At 46.7% G+C, this 16,505-nt stretch overlaps 1 protein-coding gene across 1 annotated transcript in view; it reads left to right on the forward strand.

Annotated features, from left to right (window-relative positions):
• Positions 1–16,505, forward strand: part of KMT2B (lysine methyltransferase 2B) — an 880,409-nt gene that overhangs the window by 800,257 nt on the left and 63,647 nt on the right. Inside the window, 3 exon segments of the mRNA XM_030212457.1 lie at positions 6,995–7,172; positions 7,422–7,529; positions 7,662–7,745. Of these exon segments, the coding sequence (XP_030068317.1) occupies positions 6,995–7,172; positions 7,422–7,529; positions 7,662–7,745 (370 nt within the window).

The following is a 16,505-nucleotide window of genomic DNA, read 5'->3' on the forward strand; positions in this document are numbered from 1 at the left end:
AGGGAATAGGAGTGCTCCCTATTCCTATTCTAGGTGTAGGTACACTTCTGCTTCTCGGCAGCCTACCCAGGCTCAGCCCCAGCGCGCTCGTTCTCGTCAACAGCATGCGTCTAAGGCCCATACTGCTCCCCAGCAAAAGCAAGGGACGGGCTTTTGATTGGCTCCAGTTAAGCATAGCTTCAATAAAAATATCCGTGCCGGACTACTTGCGGGTTGATATTTTTTCACCAAAGGTGGCCTCTTATAACCTCCGACCGGTGGGTTCTTCAAATATTCCGGTTAGGATACCCTCTCAATCTGGAATCCAAACCTCCAAATTGCCCACCGGGAGCTCAATCCTTCAGCTCCCTGCACAAGCAGGTACTTGCAGAGGAACTCTCCGTCCTCTACAGGCCGAAGCGGTCGAACCCGTTCCACCAGGGAAGAAGAGCTGGGATTCTATTCCTTGTGCGAAAGAAAACAGGGAGGATTCATCCCATCCTAGACCTAAGGGCCCTGAACAAATTTCTAGTTCGAGAAAAGTTCAGGATGGTTTCCCTGGGCACCCTTCTTCCCATGATTCAAGAAAACGATTGGCTATGCTCTCTGGACATAAAAGATGCTTTCACTCACATCTCGATACTTCCAGCTCACAGGAAGTATCTTCGATTTCGGCTTTGAACTCAGTACTATCTACTGCCCTTTGGTCTGGCGTCTGCGTCCAGAGTGTTCACAAAGTGTCTGGCGGTAGTCGCAGCATCGCTACCCAGACTAGGAGTGCATGTGTTCCCTTATCTCGACGATTGGCTGGTGAAGAGCACCTCGAAGGCAGGTGCTCAGCAGTCCATGCAAATGACTATTCAGGTGCTAGAGCTACTGGGGTTTGTGATAAATTATTCCAAGTCCCATCTCACCCCGTCAGGAATTGGAATTCATTGGAGCTCTGTCGAACACAAAGACAGCTCGTGCTTATCTTCCCGAGGCAAGGGCGGACAACCTTCTGTCCCTAGTATCCTTAGTACGAGTATCTCAACAGATCACGGCTTGGCAGATGTTGAGACTCCTGGGGCACGTGGCCTCCACAGTTCATGTAACTCCCATGGCTCATCTGCACATGAGATCAGCTCAATGGACCCTAGCCTCCCAGTGGTGCCAAGCTACAGGAGATCTAGAGGATATGATCCAACTGTCCACCGATTTCCGGAATTCTCTGCAGTGGTGGAAGATTCGAACCAATTTGACCTTTGGACGTCCATTCCAAATTCCTGAGCCATAAAAAGTGCTGACGACAGATGCATCCCTCCTGGGGTGGGGAGCTCATGTCGATGGGCTTCATACTCAAGGAGCTTGGTCCTTTCAGGAAAAGGATCTTCAGATCAGTCTCCTGGAATGCTCTAAAGGCTTTCAGAGATCGGCTGTCCAACCAAATCATATTGATACAGAGACAATCAGGTTGTGATGTATTACACCAGCAAGCAGGGGGGCACCGGATCTCGCCCTCTGTGTCAGGAAGCCGTCCAGATGTGGCTTTGGGCGCGCTGTCATGTTTCTCCAAGCCACTTATCTGGCAGGTGTAAACAATGGTCTGGCCGACAGGTTGAGCAGGATAATGCAACCTCACAAGTGGTCACTGAACATGGATGTTGCCCGCAAGATCTTCCGAGCCTGGGACATCCCCTCGGTGGATCTTTTTGCCACTCGGATCAATCACAAGGTCCCTCAGTTCTGTTCCAGGCTTCAGGCCCACGACAGACTATGCGTCGGATCTTTCTCCTACATTGGGGAACAAGCCTTCTGTATGCGTATCCTCCCATACCTCTAGTAGGGAAGACTTTGCTGTAACTCAAGCAAGACTGCGGAACCATGATCATGATTGCACCCTTCTGGCCGCTCCAGATTTGGTTCCCTCTTCTTCTGGAGTTGTCCTTCGAAGAACCGTGGAGATTGGAGTGTTTTCCAACCCTCATCACTCAGAACGAGGGGTCGCCTTATCATTCCAACGTCCAGTCTCTGGCTCTCACGGCCTGGATGTTGAGAGCTTAGAATTCGCCCTCCTTGGGTCTTTCAGAGGGCGTCTCCAGAGTCTTGCTTGCTTCCAGGAAAGATTCCACGAAGAAGTCTTACTCTTTCAAATGGAGGAGGTTTGCCGTCTGGTGTGACAGCAAGGCCCTGGAGCCTCTTTCTTTCCTACACAGACCCTACTGAATACCTTCTACATTTGTCAGAGTCTGGTCTCAAGCCCAACTCCATAAGACATTCACCTTAGTGCAATTAGTGCTTATTCGCCGTGTAGAGGGTAAGCCTATCGCTGGACAGCATTAGTTGTTTCCTTCATGAGAGGTTTGCTTTTGTCAAAGCCCCCGGTCAAACCTCTACCGGTGTCATGGGATCTCAACGTCGTTCTCACCCAGCTGGTGAGCCACTGAATTCCTGCCATCTGAAGTACTTGACCTGGAAGGTCGTTTTCTTGGTGGCTGTTACTTCAGCTCATAAGGTCAGTGAGCTTCAGGCTTGGTAGTGCATGCACCTTATATCAAGTTTCATCATAACAGAGTAGTCCTCCGCACGCATCCTAAGTTTCTGCCGAAGGTGGTGTCGGAGTTCCATCTGAACCAGTCAGTTGTCTTGCCAACATTTTTTCCCATCCTCATACCTTCCCTGGCGAAAGCAGTTTGCATACGTTGGACTGCAAGAGAGCACTGGCCTTTTACGTGGCGCGGACAAAGCCCTTCAGACAGTCCGCCCAGTTGTTTGTTTCTTTCGATCCCAACAGGAGGGCAGTCGCCATCGGAAAACGCACAATCTCCAATTGACTAGTAGATTGACTCTGCCTCAGTAGCGGCCCTCTGCCACGGAGGTTATCTCTTCTCCCACGCTCCCCGCCCAGCTGGCTGCGGTGGAGGCGTCAGGCTTCTACTCTCGCCCTCCTGTAGTTTCCAACCCCTCCTCCTACCGCAGTCTCACTGCTTCTCATCCTTTGAAGCACACTCCATCCGGCTATTCTACCCATTGCCACTCAGAGTGGCAGTCATTTACCGCCCCCCTAATAAATCCCTCTCTTCCTTCCTCACCGACTTTGATACCTGGCTTTCCGTGTTTCTCGAACCCTCATCTCCGTCCCTCATTCTCGGAGAATTTAACATACACGTTAATGACCAATCCGACCCTCACGCTTCTCAGTTCCTCACTCTAACATCCTCCTTCAACCTCCAGCTATGCTCCACCACCCCTACTCACCGAGACGGCCATTGTCTTGACCTCGTCCTCTCCTCTTCCGGCTCTCCCTCCAATTTCCACGCTTCAGCTCTTCCTCTCTCCGATCATCACCTGATCACCTTCACACTTCTTCACCCCCCACCCTCAGCCCCATCCAACTCTAACCAATACCTCCAGGAATCTCCAGGCTATTGACCCTCCCACCCTATCCTCTAGTATTTCTAATCTCCTCCCCTCCATCATGTCCTCTGAGTCTGTCGACAAGGCTGTCTCCGCTTACAATGCCACTCTCTCCTCTGCTCTGGACACCCTTGCACCATCCATCTCCCGTCCCACTAAGCGTACTATTCCCCAGCCATGGCTGACCCCTTGCATCTGTTACCTTCGCTTCTGCGCCCGATCTGCTGAATGCCTCTGGAGGAAATCTCGCACCCATTCAGATTTCCTTCACTACAAATTCATGCTATCCTCCTTCCACTCCTCCCTATTCCTTGCCAAACAGGATTATTACACCCAATTGACCAATTCTCTCAGCTCCAACCCCCGCCGTCTCTTCGCTACCCTTAACTCCCTCCTCAAAGTGCCCTCCGCTTCCACCCCCCCCCCCTCGCTCTCTCCTCAATCACTGGCCGATTACTTCCGCGACAAGGTGCAAAAGATCAACCTTGAGTTCACTACCAAGTCATCTCCTCCTCTTCACCCTCTACCTCAACCAATCAACCCAGGCCTCCTTCTCCTCCTTTCCCGACATCACCGAGGAGGAAACCGCTCGCCTTATTTCCTCCTCGAAATCCACCACCTGCTCTTCTGATCCCATCCCCACCAACCTGCTTAACATCATCTCTCATACTGTCACCCCAGCCATCTGTCATATCCTCAACCTCTCTCTCTCCACTGCAACTGTCCCTGACACCTTCAAGCACGCCGTAGTCACACCTCTCCTCAAAAAACCATCACTTGACCCTACCTGTCCCTCCAACTACCGCCCCATCTCCCTCCTACCCTTCCTCTCCAAAATACTTGAGCGCGCCGTTCACAGCCGCTGCCTTGAGTTTCTCTCCTCTCATGCTATCCTCGATCCACTTCAATCCGGTTTTCACCCTCTACACTCGACAGAAACAGCACTCTCTAAAGTCTGTAATGACCTGTTCCTTGCCAAATCCAGAGGCCACTACTCCATCCTCATCCTCCTCGATCTATCCACCGCTTTTGACACTGTCAATCATGATTTACTTCTTGCCACACTGTCCTCATTTGGGTTCCAGGGCTCTGTCCTCTCCTGGTTCTCCTCCTGTCTCTCCCACCGCACCTTCAGAGTCCACTCTCATGGATCCTCCTCCACCCCATCCCGCTATCTGTTGGTGTTCCCCAGGGATCTGTCCTTGGACCCCCCTCTCTTCTCAATCAACACCTCTTCCCTGGGCTCCCTGATCTCATCTCATGGTTTCCAGTATCATCTCTATGCTGATGACACCCAGCTGTATCTCTCCACACCAGACATCACCGCGGAGACCCAGGCAAAGGTATCAGCCTGCTTATCCTACATTGCTGCCTGGATGTCCAACCGCCACCTGAAACTGAACTGAAACTGTCCAAGACCGAGCTCATCGTCTTTCCACCAAAACCCGCTTCTCCTCTTCCTCCACTTTCTATCTCAGTTGATAACACCCTCATCCTCCCCGTCTCATCTTCCCGCAACCTCGGAGTCATCTTTGACTCCTCCCTCTCCTTCTCTGCGCATATCCAGCAGATAGCCAAGACCTGTCGCTTCTTCCTCTTTAACATCAGCAAATCTCACTACTGCCTTCAGCAGGATACCCGACGCGACAGTCGGTTTGGGCAGTCAGTGCTGCAGAATCTGTTCGGGGTTTAGAATCCAACTCCACCCCCCTAGACCCATTTTTGTTCTGTTCCAGGCTGCACTCTGTTAGTTGTTTATGGTTTCAGGTCAATCTCAGTTATGTCCTCGCCGTTGCGAGGCCCAATTGACCAATGTTCATTGTTTTGAGTGAGCCTGGGTGCTAGGGAAACCCCACATGTGAGAGCAAGCAGCCTGCTTGTCCTCGGAGAAAGCGAAGATACTTACCTGTAGCAGGTATTCTCCGAGGACAGCAGACTGATTGTTCTCACAAACCCGCCCACCTCCCCTTTGGAGTTATTATTATTAGCATTTGTATAGCGCTACCAGACGCACACAGCGCTGAACACCTGACACAGAGAGACAGTCCCTGCTGAATAGAGCTTACAATCTAAAAATACAGACAGACAAGACAATTAAGGGCGAGGGAAGTACTGGGTGAGAAGGAACAAGGGGAGGGCAATTGAGTAGTGGCTAGAGCCAAAAGCAGTGGTGAAAAGGTGGGGTTTCAGCATAGATTTGAAAACAGGTAGAGATGGAGCTAGACGTACAGGCTCAGGAAGTCTATTCCAGGCATAAGAAGCCGTGAGAGAAAAGGAACGAAGTCTGGAGTTAGCAGTGGAGGAGAAGGAGGATGACGAGAGATTTGTCCAGTGAGCGGAGTTCATGGGGAGGAATGTAGGGAGAGATGAGAGTGGAGAGGTAATGGGGGGGTTGCAGAATGGATGCATTTAAAGGGCAGTAAGAGAAGTTTGAACTGTATGCGGAAGCGGACAGGGAGCCAGTGAAGTGACTTGAGGAGTGGGCTAGTGTGGGTATAACGATTTTGGCGGAAAATAAGTCATGCTGCAGAATTTTGGACAGACTAAAGAGGAGAGAGATGGCTGAGTGGAAGACCAGTGAGAAGCAAATTGCAATAATCCAAGCGAGAGGTAACAAGGGTTTGGATAAGGGTTCTGGTAGCGTATTCAGAAAGGAAGGGGCGAGTTGTTAGTTTATTTGTTTTTCTTTTGATTTAACTGAGGTACATGCTCGTGCGATGGGCAGGAAGTCATCCGCACATGCGTGGTGCACGCAATTCGCGCGCCAGAACTCTCTGGCAAAACCTTTTGTTTTGCTTGCAAAATATCCGATTCCTGGGCCGCTACAGACGACCCACATGTGAGAGCAATCAGCCTGCTGTCCTCAGAGAATACCTTACAGGTAATTATCTTCGCTTTATCTTGTTGGGCAGACTGGATGGACCGTTTAGGACTTTATCTGCCATCATTTACTATGTTACTATGTAAATCAGATTTTAATTTCTCTAAAGAGGTCTGCAGTCGTAAATGGGGAGGCAGTACATTCTAGAGAGTAGGAGCAGTGATGGGAGAAGATGGAATGGTGGGTGATGTGATATATTTAATTTGTCTGAAAGACAGAACGACTAGGAGATGCTGTTGTGATAATTGAAGTATGCCTCTCATCTTGTATTGTATAGCCCACTGTAGACAGCAGGCATGCCTTTCCCTGCAGAAGGGTGAAGGGGAGAGCAATTTTCAAAGGGATTTTTCTCATGGGCAAATATCTAGTTACATTTTGAAATCCCTATGAAAATGTGTTCCAAAATTCTTCTGTCTTATGATGCTGTATATACCCTTAGCATAATCTGATCAGTTTACCGGTATACGATTTCTTCCTTCATATCAGATTACTTGGTTCCCTGCAACTTAGGTTGGTTTGGGTTTTTTTGTTTTTGTTTTTACCTTAACTTTACTTTGAATGTTGTGATTGGAATGTCCTCCGGCAAAAGAATGATCTGGAGTATTGATGAATCTGTGAGAAATGCTGATTTATAAATACTGCATAGAAAACTAAGTTGGTTAGTGCCATACCCTGGTGGTGGTGGTGGAAGAAGAGGAGGTGTGGCACTGAGCTTTGACATGAATGTTTGTATTCCAGGTATGAATGGTATACGGATGTTGGGGATCCACCATGATGCTGTGCTATTTCTGCTGGAGCAGCTCCAGGGAGCAGAGCGCTGCTGCAAATACAAGTTTCGTTTTCATCAGCATGAGGATATGGAGGAGGAGCTGCCTGTCAACCCCAGTGGCTGCACCAGGGCAGAGGTGTACCTCAGGTATAGGGGCAGGGCACTATTCTACAGGTATGAAATTGTGGGCAATGCAGGAATGTATAGGTCAAGATAAGAATGGGCATACAGAGCAAACTACAGGAAAGCAGAGGGTCTAAAGCCGAAGAGCAGCCTGGAGAAATGAGCACACAGGCCCTGCTAAGGAAGGAGTAACATTTAAGAATGCATGGGAGGCACACATTGTGTGTGACTAAGTCATTGACTCTCCCTTATTATTGCTTTGCATGCATGCAGGAAATGCACCTTTGACATGTTCAACTTCCTGGCCTCCCAGCATCGAACACTACCAGAAGGCTGCCCTTATGATGAAGAGGAAGATGAAGTGCAGCTAAAGTCCACCAGGTAACCGTGAGCAATAAAGTGAAGCCCATCACTTTGCAATTTAGGTCCGTAAGATTGTACCCTGGCCATATAACCAGCAATGTGTATGCAGTTTCTTTTGGTTCTAATGTGCTGCTTGTGGTCCATTCTCAGGCGGGCAACAAGCTTGGAGCTTCCTATGGCCATGAGATTTCGACATTTAAAGAAGACATCCAAGGAAGCAGTGGGAGTGTACAGGTAAATTAGGAGAGAGAATGGTGGTGTCAGTGCGGTGTGGTTTTTCTGGGATTCCATATATGGTATCATATTTGGTGCAGTCAAATAGCTGTTTAGTCTCTAAACAGAGCCCTAGTAACTACACTGGTCCTAGAAACGCAATTAACAAACATGAACAAACAACATACACCACAAGAGGAAAAATAGACCCCACAACATTCTGGCAACAGGTCTACCAAAGCGAATGGTCAACAAATACAGACACCATCCAATTCCTCCAAGAATGGGACGACATATGTAGGACAACATTAGACACAATCGCCCCAATCCAAACTAGAACATCACACAGGAAAAAAACAAATTCATAGTTCACCGAAGAGCTGAAAAAACTCAAAACACAAGTCAGAAAACTAGAACGCATATGGAATAAAAAGAAAGACGAACACACACTGAATGCCTGGAAATCACTCCGGAGGAAATACAAATACACCATTAAACAGACTAAAAGACTACACTATAAAACAATGATTGGACCAAACTACAAAGACACACACAAACTCTTCTACCTCGTAAACAAATTGCTAGACACCACACCAGTAACAACCAACAGCAAAGGTACACCAGGGGTCGATGACCTCGCGAAATACTTCAAGGAAAAAATCATACAACTACGGCTCAAAATACCCACCAGCCCTACGGAATACACAACACTCCTAAATTGTCTAGACCCAGAAGACGGAATATACCCAGCAGACAGGATCTGGACCGAATTTGAACTATTATCAGAGGACCTCATCTCTAAAACGCTCAAGAGATTCGCCAGATCCCAATGCAAACTAGATATCTGCCCAAACAACCTCATGAAATCAGCCCCTCAACAATTCATAATAGACCTAACTAACCACATGAATTTCATGCTACAAAACGGACTTTTCTCAAAAGAAAAAGGAAACATTCTACTCACCCCAATACCCAAAGACACAAAGAAAAACACAAGTGAAATAACAAACTACAGACCAGTAGCATCTATACCATTAATAACTAAAATAACCGAAGGGATGGTTACCAAACAACTCACAAAATACCTCAACAAGTTCTCCATACTACATGACTCCCAATCAGGATTCCGGTCAAATCATAGCACAGAAACAGTGTTAATTACCCTAATGACCAAATTCAAACAAATGATTGCAACCGGCACCAATATACTCCTGCTACAATTTGACATGTCAAGTGCCTTTGATATGGTAGACCACGAAATCCTATTACACATTCTCGAATACTTTGGCATCGGAGGTAATGTTCTAAACTGGTTCAAGGGGTTCTTAACCTCACGTTCATATCAAGTCACATCAAACTCAACTACGTCAGCTGCATGGACACCTGATTGTGGAGTACCACAAGGATCCCCTCTCTCACCAACTATTTTCAATCTAATGATGACCCCCCTGGCAAAACTTTTATCTAATCATAACCTTAATCCACATATATATGCTGATGATGTAACGATATATATTCCATTCAAAAAAGACATCAATGAAATCTCTAACGAAATCATCCAAAGTCTACACATCATGAACACCTGGGCAGATGCATTCCGACTGAAACTGAATACAGAAAAAACTAAATACCTCATACTTACCTCCCAATACAACACAAATAAATTTACCGCCATCAACATACCTAAACTAAATCTGCCAATCTCAGAAACTTTAAAAATCCTTGGAGTCACTATCGACCGCCACCTAACTCTCGAGACTCATGCGAACAACACAACAAAAAAAAATGTTCTACTCCATGTGGAAACTGAAAAGAATTAGACAATTCTTTCCAAGATCTGTCTTCCACAGTCTAGTGCAATCACTCGTACTCAGTCACCTGGACTATTGCAACTCATTGTACGCAGGATGCAAGGAACAAATACTGAAGAAACTTCAAACAGCCCAGAATACAGCAGCCAGACTCATCTTCGGAAAACCAAAATACGAAAGTGCAAAACCCTTACAGGAGAAACTACACTGGCTACCACTCAAGGAACGCATCACTTTTAAAGTATGCACCTTAGTCCACAAAATCATTCACGGTGAAGCCCCTGCATACATGTCCGACCTAATTGACCTGCCACCCAGAAACGCTAAAAGATCGTCCCGAACCTTCCTCAATCTCCATTTCCCTAAGTGCAAAGGCATAAAATACAAAGTACTGCACGGATCGACTTTCACATACAGTGGTGGAAATAAGTATTTGATCCCTTGCTGATTTTGTAAGTTTGCCCACTGACAAAGACATGAGCAGCCCATAATTGAAGGGTAGGTTATTGGTAACAGTGAGAGATAGCACATCACAAATTAAATCCGGAAAATCACATTGTGGAAAGTATATGAATTTATTTGCATTCTGCAGAGGGAAATAAGTATTTAATCCCTCTGGCAAACAAGACCTAATACTTGGTGGCAAAACCCTTGTTGGCAAGCACAGCGGTCAGACGTCTTCTGTAGTTGATGATGAGGTTTGCACACATGTCAGGAGGAATTTTGGTCCACTCCTCTTTGCAGATCATCTCTAAATCATTAAGAGTTCTGGGCTGTCGCTTGGCAACTCGCAGCTTCAGCTCCCTCCATAAGTTTTCAATGGGATTAAGGTCTGGTGACTGGCTAGGCCACTCCATGACCCTAATGTGCTTCTTCCTGAGCCACTCCTTTGTTGCCTTGGCTGCATGTTTTGGGTCATTGTCGTGCTGGAAGACCCAGCCACGACCCATTTTTAAGGCCCTGGCGGAGGGAAGGAGGTTGTCACTCAGAATTGTACGGTACATGGCCCCATCCATTCTCCCATTGATGCGGTGAAGTAGTCCTGTGCCCTTAGCAGAGAAACACCCCCAAAACATAACATTTCCACCTCCATGCTTGACAGTGGGGACGGTGTTCTTTGGGTCATAGGCAGCATTTCTCTTCCTCCAAACACGGCGAGTTGAGTTCATGCCAAAGAGCTCAATTTTGGTCTCATCTGACCACAGCACCTTCTCCCAATCACTCTCGGCATCATCCAGGTGTTCACTGGCAAACTTCAGACGGGCCGTCACATGTGCCTTCCGGAGCAGGGGGACCTTGCGGGCACTGCAGGATTGCAATCCGTTATGTCGTAATGTGTTACCAATGGTTTTCGTGGTGACAGTGGTCCCAGCTGCCTTGAGATCATTGACAAGTTCCCCCCTTGTAGTTGTAGGCTGATTTCTAACCTTCCTCATGATCAAGGATACCCCACGAGGTGAGATTTTGCGTGGAGCCCCAGATCTTTGTCGATTGACAGTCATTTTGTACTTCTTCCATTTTCTTACTATGGCACCAACAGTTGTCTCCTTCTCGCCCAGCGTCTTACTGATGGTTTTGTAGCCCATTCCAGCCTTGTGCAGGTGTATGATCTTGTCCCTGACATCCTTAGACAGCTCCTTGCTCTTGGCCATTTTGTAGAGGTTAGAGTCTGACTGATTCACTGAGTCTGTGGACAGGTGTCTTTCATACAGGTGACCATTGCCGACAGCTGTCTGTCATGCAGGTAACGAGTTGATTTGGAGCATCTACCTGGTCTGTAGGGGCCAGATCTCTTACTGGTTGGTGGGGGATCAAATACTTATTTCCCTCTGCAGAATGCAAATAAATTCATATACTTTCCACAATGTGATTTTCCGGATTTAATTTGTGATGTGCTATCTCTCACTGTTACCAATAACCTACCCTTCAATTATGGGCTGCTCATGTCTTTGTCAGTGGGCAAACTTACAAAATCAGCAAGGGATCAAATACTTATTTCCACCACTGTACATGAGCACACAATTCTGGAATACACTACCACGCAGCCTGAAAACGACCTACGAACTGACTGACTTCCGCAAACTACTAAAGACTTATCTCTTCGAGAAAATCTATGGCAAGGATCAAAACACATGAAGCCCATACAATCTCATAGACACGCACCAATACACTCTCTGAAATCTCTTCTCCTGCGCTCTCACCACTCTTAAACCCTACCCACAGATAAAATTGTCAGACCTCCCTGTTCCCTTGATACTGTTTTGTCCCCGTCTCAACTCACCACTGTTATATTCCACTGTTCTATCCCCTAATAATATCCTGAATTTACTCTGTCTTATATAACTCTTCACAATGTAACCCATAATTGTACTGCAACCAATTGCACTTCCATCATTTACAATGTATTGTAAGCCACACTGAGCCCGCAAATAGGTGGGAAAATGTGGGATACAAATGCAAATAAATAAATAGAGAAGTAATGCACACAGATAATGATATAATTTGGCTTTCATAATTTTTTTAATGTTATTTATTTATTTTGCTCACACCTTTTTCAATAGTAGCTCAAAGTGAGTTACATTCAGGTATGCTGGATATTGAATAATATCAGAACATGGATGCTAAAGCTCATGTGCATCATCATCTTGAATAAATTGTATGTTGACTTACAAAAAGGTATATTAGTCTGCAAAGAACGCAGTCTGTAGACTATATAAATACCTTCTTTGTTTTCAGACACCTGGTTCCCTTGTGGCAACTGACCTTACTCTGATATAATATATTACTGTGCCCATTAGGTATATGAAAGTCTCCAGTTTCCTCATAAAACCCTCCAGTGATGATGTGAACACAGCCTTTTGGGGTAAAAGATCCATAGCTCTGTCATCCCAACAGTAAAGTGCAGTTGCTTGCCAGTGATAGGAGGTCTCCATAGACAGCAGAGAAATGCAGCCACACTTGTTGTGACATCATTATGGATCCTCCAGGTCAAGATGAACCTTTTAGCTCCTCCTGAGCATGTGCTAGCCTTCCTTTGCTAGTAGTGCTTTCTCATCCCCTCAGTCTATCTCCCAACAAGTTTCGTGAAGTAGATCATGATGAAGGTGCCATGGGATGGAGGGTGGGAAAGTGTGACTGCATTTCCTTGGTGTCTTTACAGACCCCTTTTACAGGTAAGCAGCTATGCTTTCTCCACAGACAAGCAGGGAACATGCAGGCACACTTGCGATGAGTCACTAGCTGAGGGTGCAGTTGTATAGAAGAAGACATTGTGAGTGATTCTGTGCAGTGGGTGGAGGAATGACTAGCATGCAAAACGATTTCAGAGGATAGCTTGTTTGAAGGCCATGTCCATAACAGAAAACACATTTAAGCAGTGGCATTTGGTAAAGGTATGGATGGAGGCCCATATGACAGCTCTGAAAATGTCTGTGATGCAAGTGGCCCTGAGGTTGGCTACTGAGGCCGCTATGGCATGAAGCATATGGGGCCCACCTTAGGTGGTGAAGCATCATCAGCTTGTTGATAACAAATGGAAATACAATCTGAAACCCAAATTGAGATGGTATGCTTGGAGGCTGGAAAGCCAAGGATTATTGGGATTGAAGGGTTTGTTCGGCTGTGGATGCATGTGGTGCTGGGAAAAAAAGAAGGCAGCATGGTGGACTGGTGGAGATGGAAATCAGAGAAAATAATGGGAAGGAACTTGGGTTGAGTGCAGAGTAGCTCTGTTGGGGAAACATTGGAGATAGGATGGGTAGGTGACTGAGGCTTGCAGATTCAAATGGTGATTGTATCAGTTAAGTAAGGATGCGCTGGTGGGAAAAGTGGGAGATTGAGGGAGAGGAAATGACATTACGGTGCCGAATGGCTACGTAACTTCTGAGCTCCTAAGGCATCCCCACTTACCTTGCTAAAATCCTGAACCATCCTTGCTTTTATTCCACTTCTTTTCTGTGCCCTGGTCAGGGGGACTTGAGGGACAATGAGTAAGATGCATTCATCGGCTAAGAAAGACAGTGAGCACCTGTCAGGCTGAGAAGGAAGTGCATCGCCATGCTTCCCCTGCACCACCCCCTGACTCAGACAGTGCTATCGTTAGCAGATGCCCGGCTTCTCTGATGAAAAGAGGGGTCCCAAAGGAGCTTATAATTTGCCTGGCTGAGATTTGAGACAAGATCAGAGCATCAAAGGACAAAATCCTAGAGGGCATGGGCACTATCAGTGTGGACCTCTGTGATTTGGACGGCCACGTGGATGAGCTCGAGACAAGGATGGAAGAACCCCCTGAACTGTATGCTGCTTCTGACACAAGGCTTCTTCAACTCAACTTAGAGAATCATGGGAGACCAAAAATCTCCATTTTGGGGTGTCCCGGAAGGCAGGACCACAGAAGATGTCTTTGCCATTGTGCAGTCCCTCTCTTCACAAATCTTAGGCCCATTGAATGGTTCTGTATCCCTGGATCTGGACTGCGCACACCATTTCTTGGGACAACCAGTGGAAAATCGACCCAGGAATATTATTGCCAGATTTGCCCAATACACTGACAAGGAGCATCTGGTATAACGGGCTCAATAGGCCCCACATCTGGAATAAATGATTCATGGGTCAGTGTTTATCAGGACCTCTCCCAATACACTGACACAAAGGTGCTCTATGAAGCTGACTCTGGAAATCTTAGGTAAAGAGAAAATTGGCAACCATTGGGCCTTTCTGTTCACCCTGTGTTTTGCTGTGGGAGGCAAAATGCACCAGGTGCGTACCCTTGTTGCAGCCTGGAAGGTTTTACATGATGCTGGGCTGACATTGACTATTTTACCACCTAGCTCCGTGGCTCCAGTGACATGAGTAAAGATCCAGAAATAGTAGAGTTCCTGGAAAAGCTAAGAAATCTTTGAGGAGCCCTTTGGAGGCTCCTGTTTGACTTCGAGCTAGATGCTGCTTTCTGCCACATTGGAGGTTTTTTTGCTATGTATGATTCTATGGTTTTGTAACCATTACTGTTTGCTCTGATGTCACTGTGGGCGAGCATTATTCTGGTTGTTTGGATGGTTCGGGAACATTGGCTATAGTATTATGTAGTTTGGTATTCTTGTGGTGATGGGGAGGGTTGCTTGGTGTTGTGTTAGATCTTCCAGATCCCAATTGGTGGCCTTTTTGGGCGTCTGCTTCATGTGTGATATATATATATATATATATATATATGTTGTGCTGGGGGGGGGGGGAGTTTTTAACAGTGGGCTAGTCCTGGGTATGGATATTGCCATAGTCGCGAAACGCCTAGCCACCTGCCTGGGGTTACCCCGCAGCCACTTAGAGGGTCTATCCCAGCACAGTTCAGGTCCACCTGCCGCTTATGCTCTACACTAGTACCCTCCTCCCACTAACTGGGTCCTAACTGCCTCTGGGCGAGTCTCCCGCTCTCAAATTGTCCCCAGTGATTTCTGGGTTACTGGGGCCACACTCCCAGAGGTCCCACAGTTCCAGAAAGCACTCACAGATCCAACACACAAACCACCAGGATTCTTTATCAGTCCAGACAAGCAGAGGTAACAAACTAAAATTGTTTATTGTCTAAAATTGAACAATGAACAAAAAAAAGTGCAGTAAGCAAACAACAGGTAACTGAAATATGGCAATTATAGCACTAAACATTTGTTTACTTTCTAGAACAGTACCTATGGAGATCAGGGCATATAACTGCTCACCAATTAACAAATATAACTGTTTTACAGGGCTTCAGCAAAGAGCTTTCGCTCTCTCTTCTCTCCGGCTGAAACTGGGGCAAAAGCCAGTAGAGTCCAAATGAAATGAGCTCAGAACAAGTTTCAAAATAGCTGGTTGCATCACTATAGGCATTTCCTTTATCTGTGTGCTAACTAAAAGAAGGAATGGTCATTCCTCTGTAACAGTTTTAAACATAGATGCACCACCTGCTGGCCAAACTACACTTCAAGAAATATTCAGTACAGAAGGAAGTGACGTTACGGGATTGAATGGCTGCCTAGGCTTTTAGCTCCTACACTTCCCTACCTTATTGCAATACCATTTGTGGTCATTCACCGCTTTTTTTTTTTTTAGAATACGGCATCTGGAGGAGTTCAGTGTCCATTGCTGGAAATAATGAGCAAGACATCTTCATCACAGCATCGGGGGGGAGAGCACTGTCACGTCTGTGGCTGTGACCACCCTCAGACTTACCTTATTTCTGGGGGTCAGCTTCTAAGCTGGCTTCTGCCTATCCTTTCTGGAGTAGTTTTTCCTTCTGTGTGCTGGCTGCTTCCAGCATGGCTCTAATTACTCCACTCTACTGCACCTGGGGGTGCTGCCTGAGTTAGCTCTACCTCTGTCTCCAGCCTGGCTCTGTTTGCTCCTCTGTGCTGCACCTAGGTGTTCTAAGTCTCTCTATGTTCTGTGTGTGCTCTGCCTGCTCCTTGGTTTGTGCTCCTCTCACCCGCTGGTGGCCAGAACCAGTGGCTGCCATAGTTTGTCTTGCTGTTCCTACCCATTCCAGACTTTAGCGCAGTCCAGTCCGGTTCTTCCAGGCTGCAGTCTTGTCTCTCTTGTTTGTGCCTGGACAGACTCCGTAGTTGCTTACTGATGGCTGCAGCTGCTCCTCAGGTGTTGAAGGGCTTTATTAATCACTTAGAGACTGCAGCCTTTGCCTTTGCATCGTCTAAGGTCCCTGGTATGTTAGAGTGCTCTATGCACTGCTACCTTGACCAGTTCATTGTGAGTTTCTAACTTGTGACTAGTAGCTTGGGCATAGCTTTTCTTGTTGGCTTGTGTACAACTTTACTAGTTCTGTGTGGTGTGTTGTGTTGTGTTGTGTGAGTTCCTAGTGTGTGACTAGTTAGCTTGGGCATAGCTTTGCTTGTTAGCTTGTGTACATCTTTACTAGTTCTCCAGGGTTTTGCTTAGTGTGAGTTTCTAGCTTGTGACTAGTTAGCTTGGGCATAGCTTTCTT

Source organism: Microcaecilia unicolor, chromosome 8 (genome assembly GCF_901765095.1).
Source record: "Microcaecilia unicolor chromosome 8, aMicUni1.1, whole genome shotgun sequence".
Taxonomy (NCBI): domain Eukaryota; kingdom Metazoa; phylum Chordata; class Amphibia; order Gymnophiona; family Siphonopidae; genus Microcaecilia; species Microcaecilia unicolor.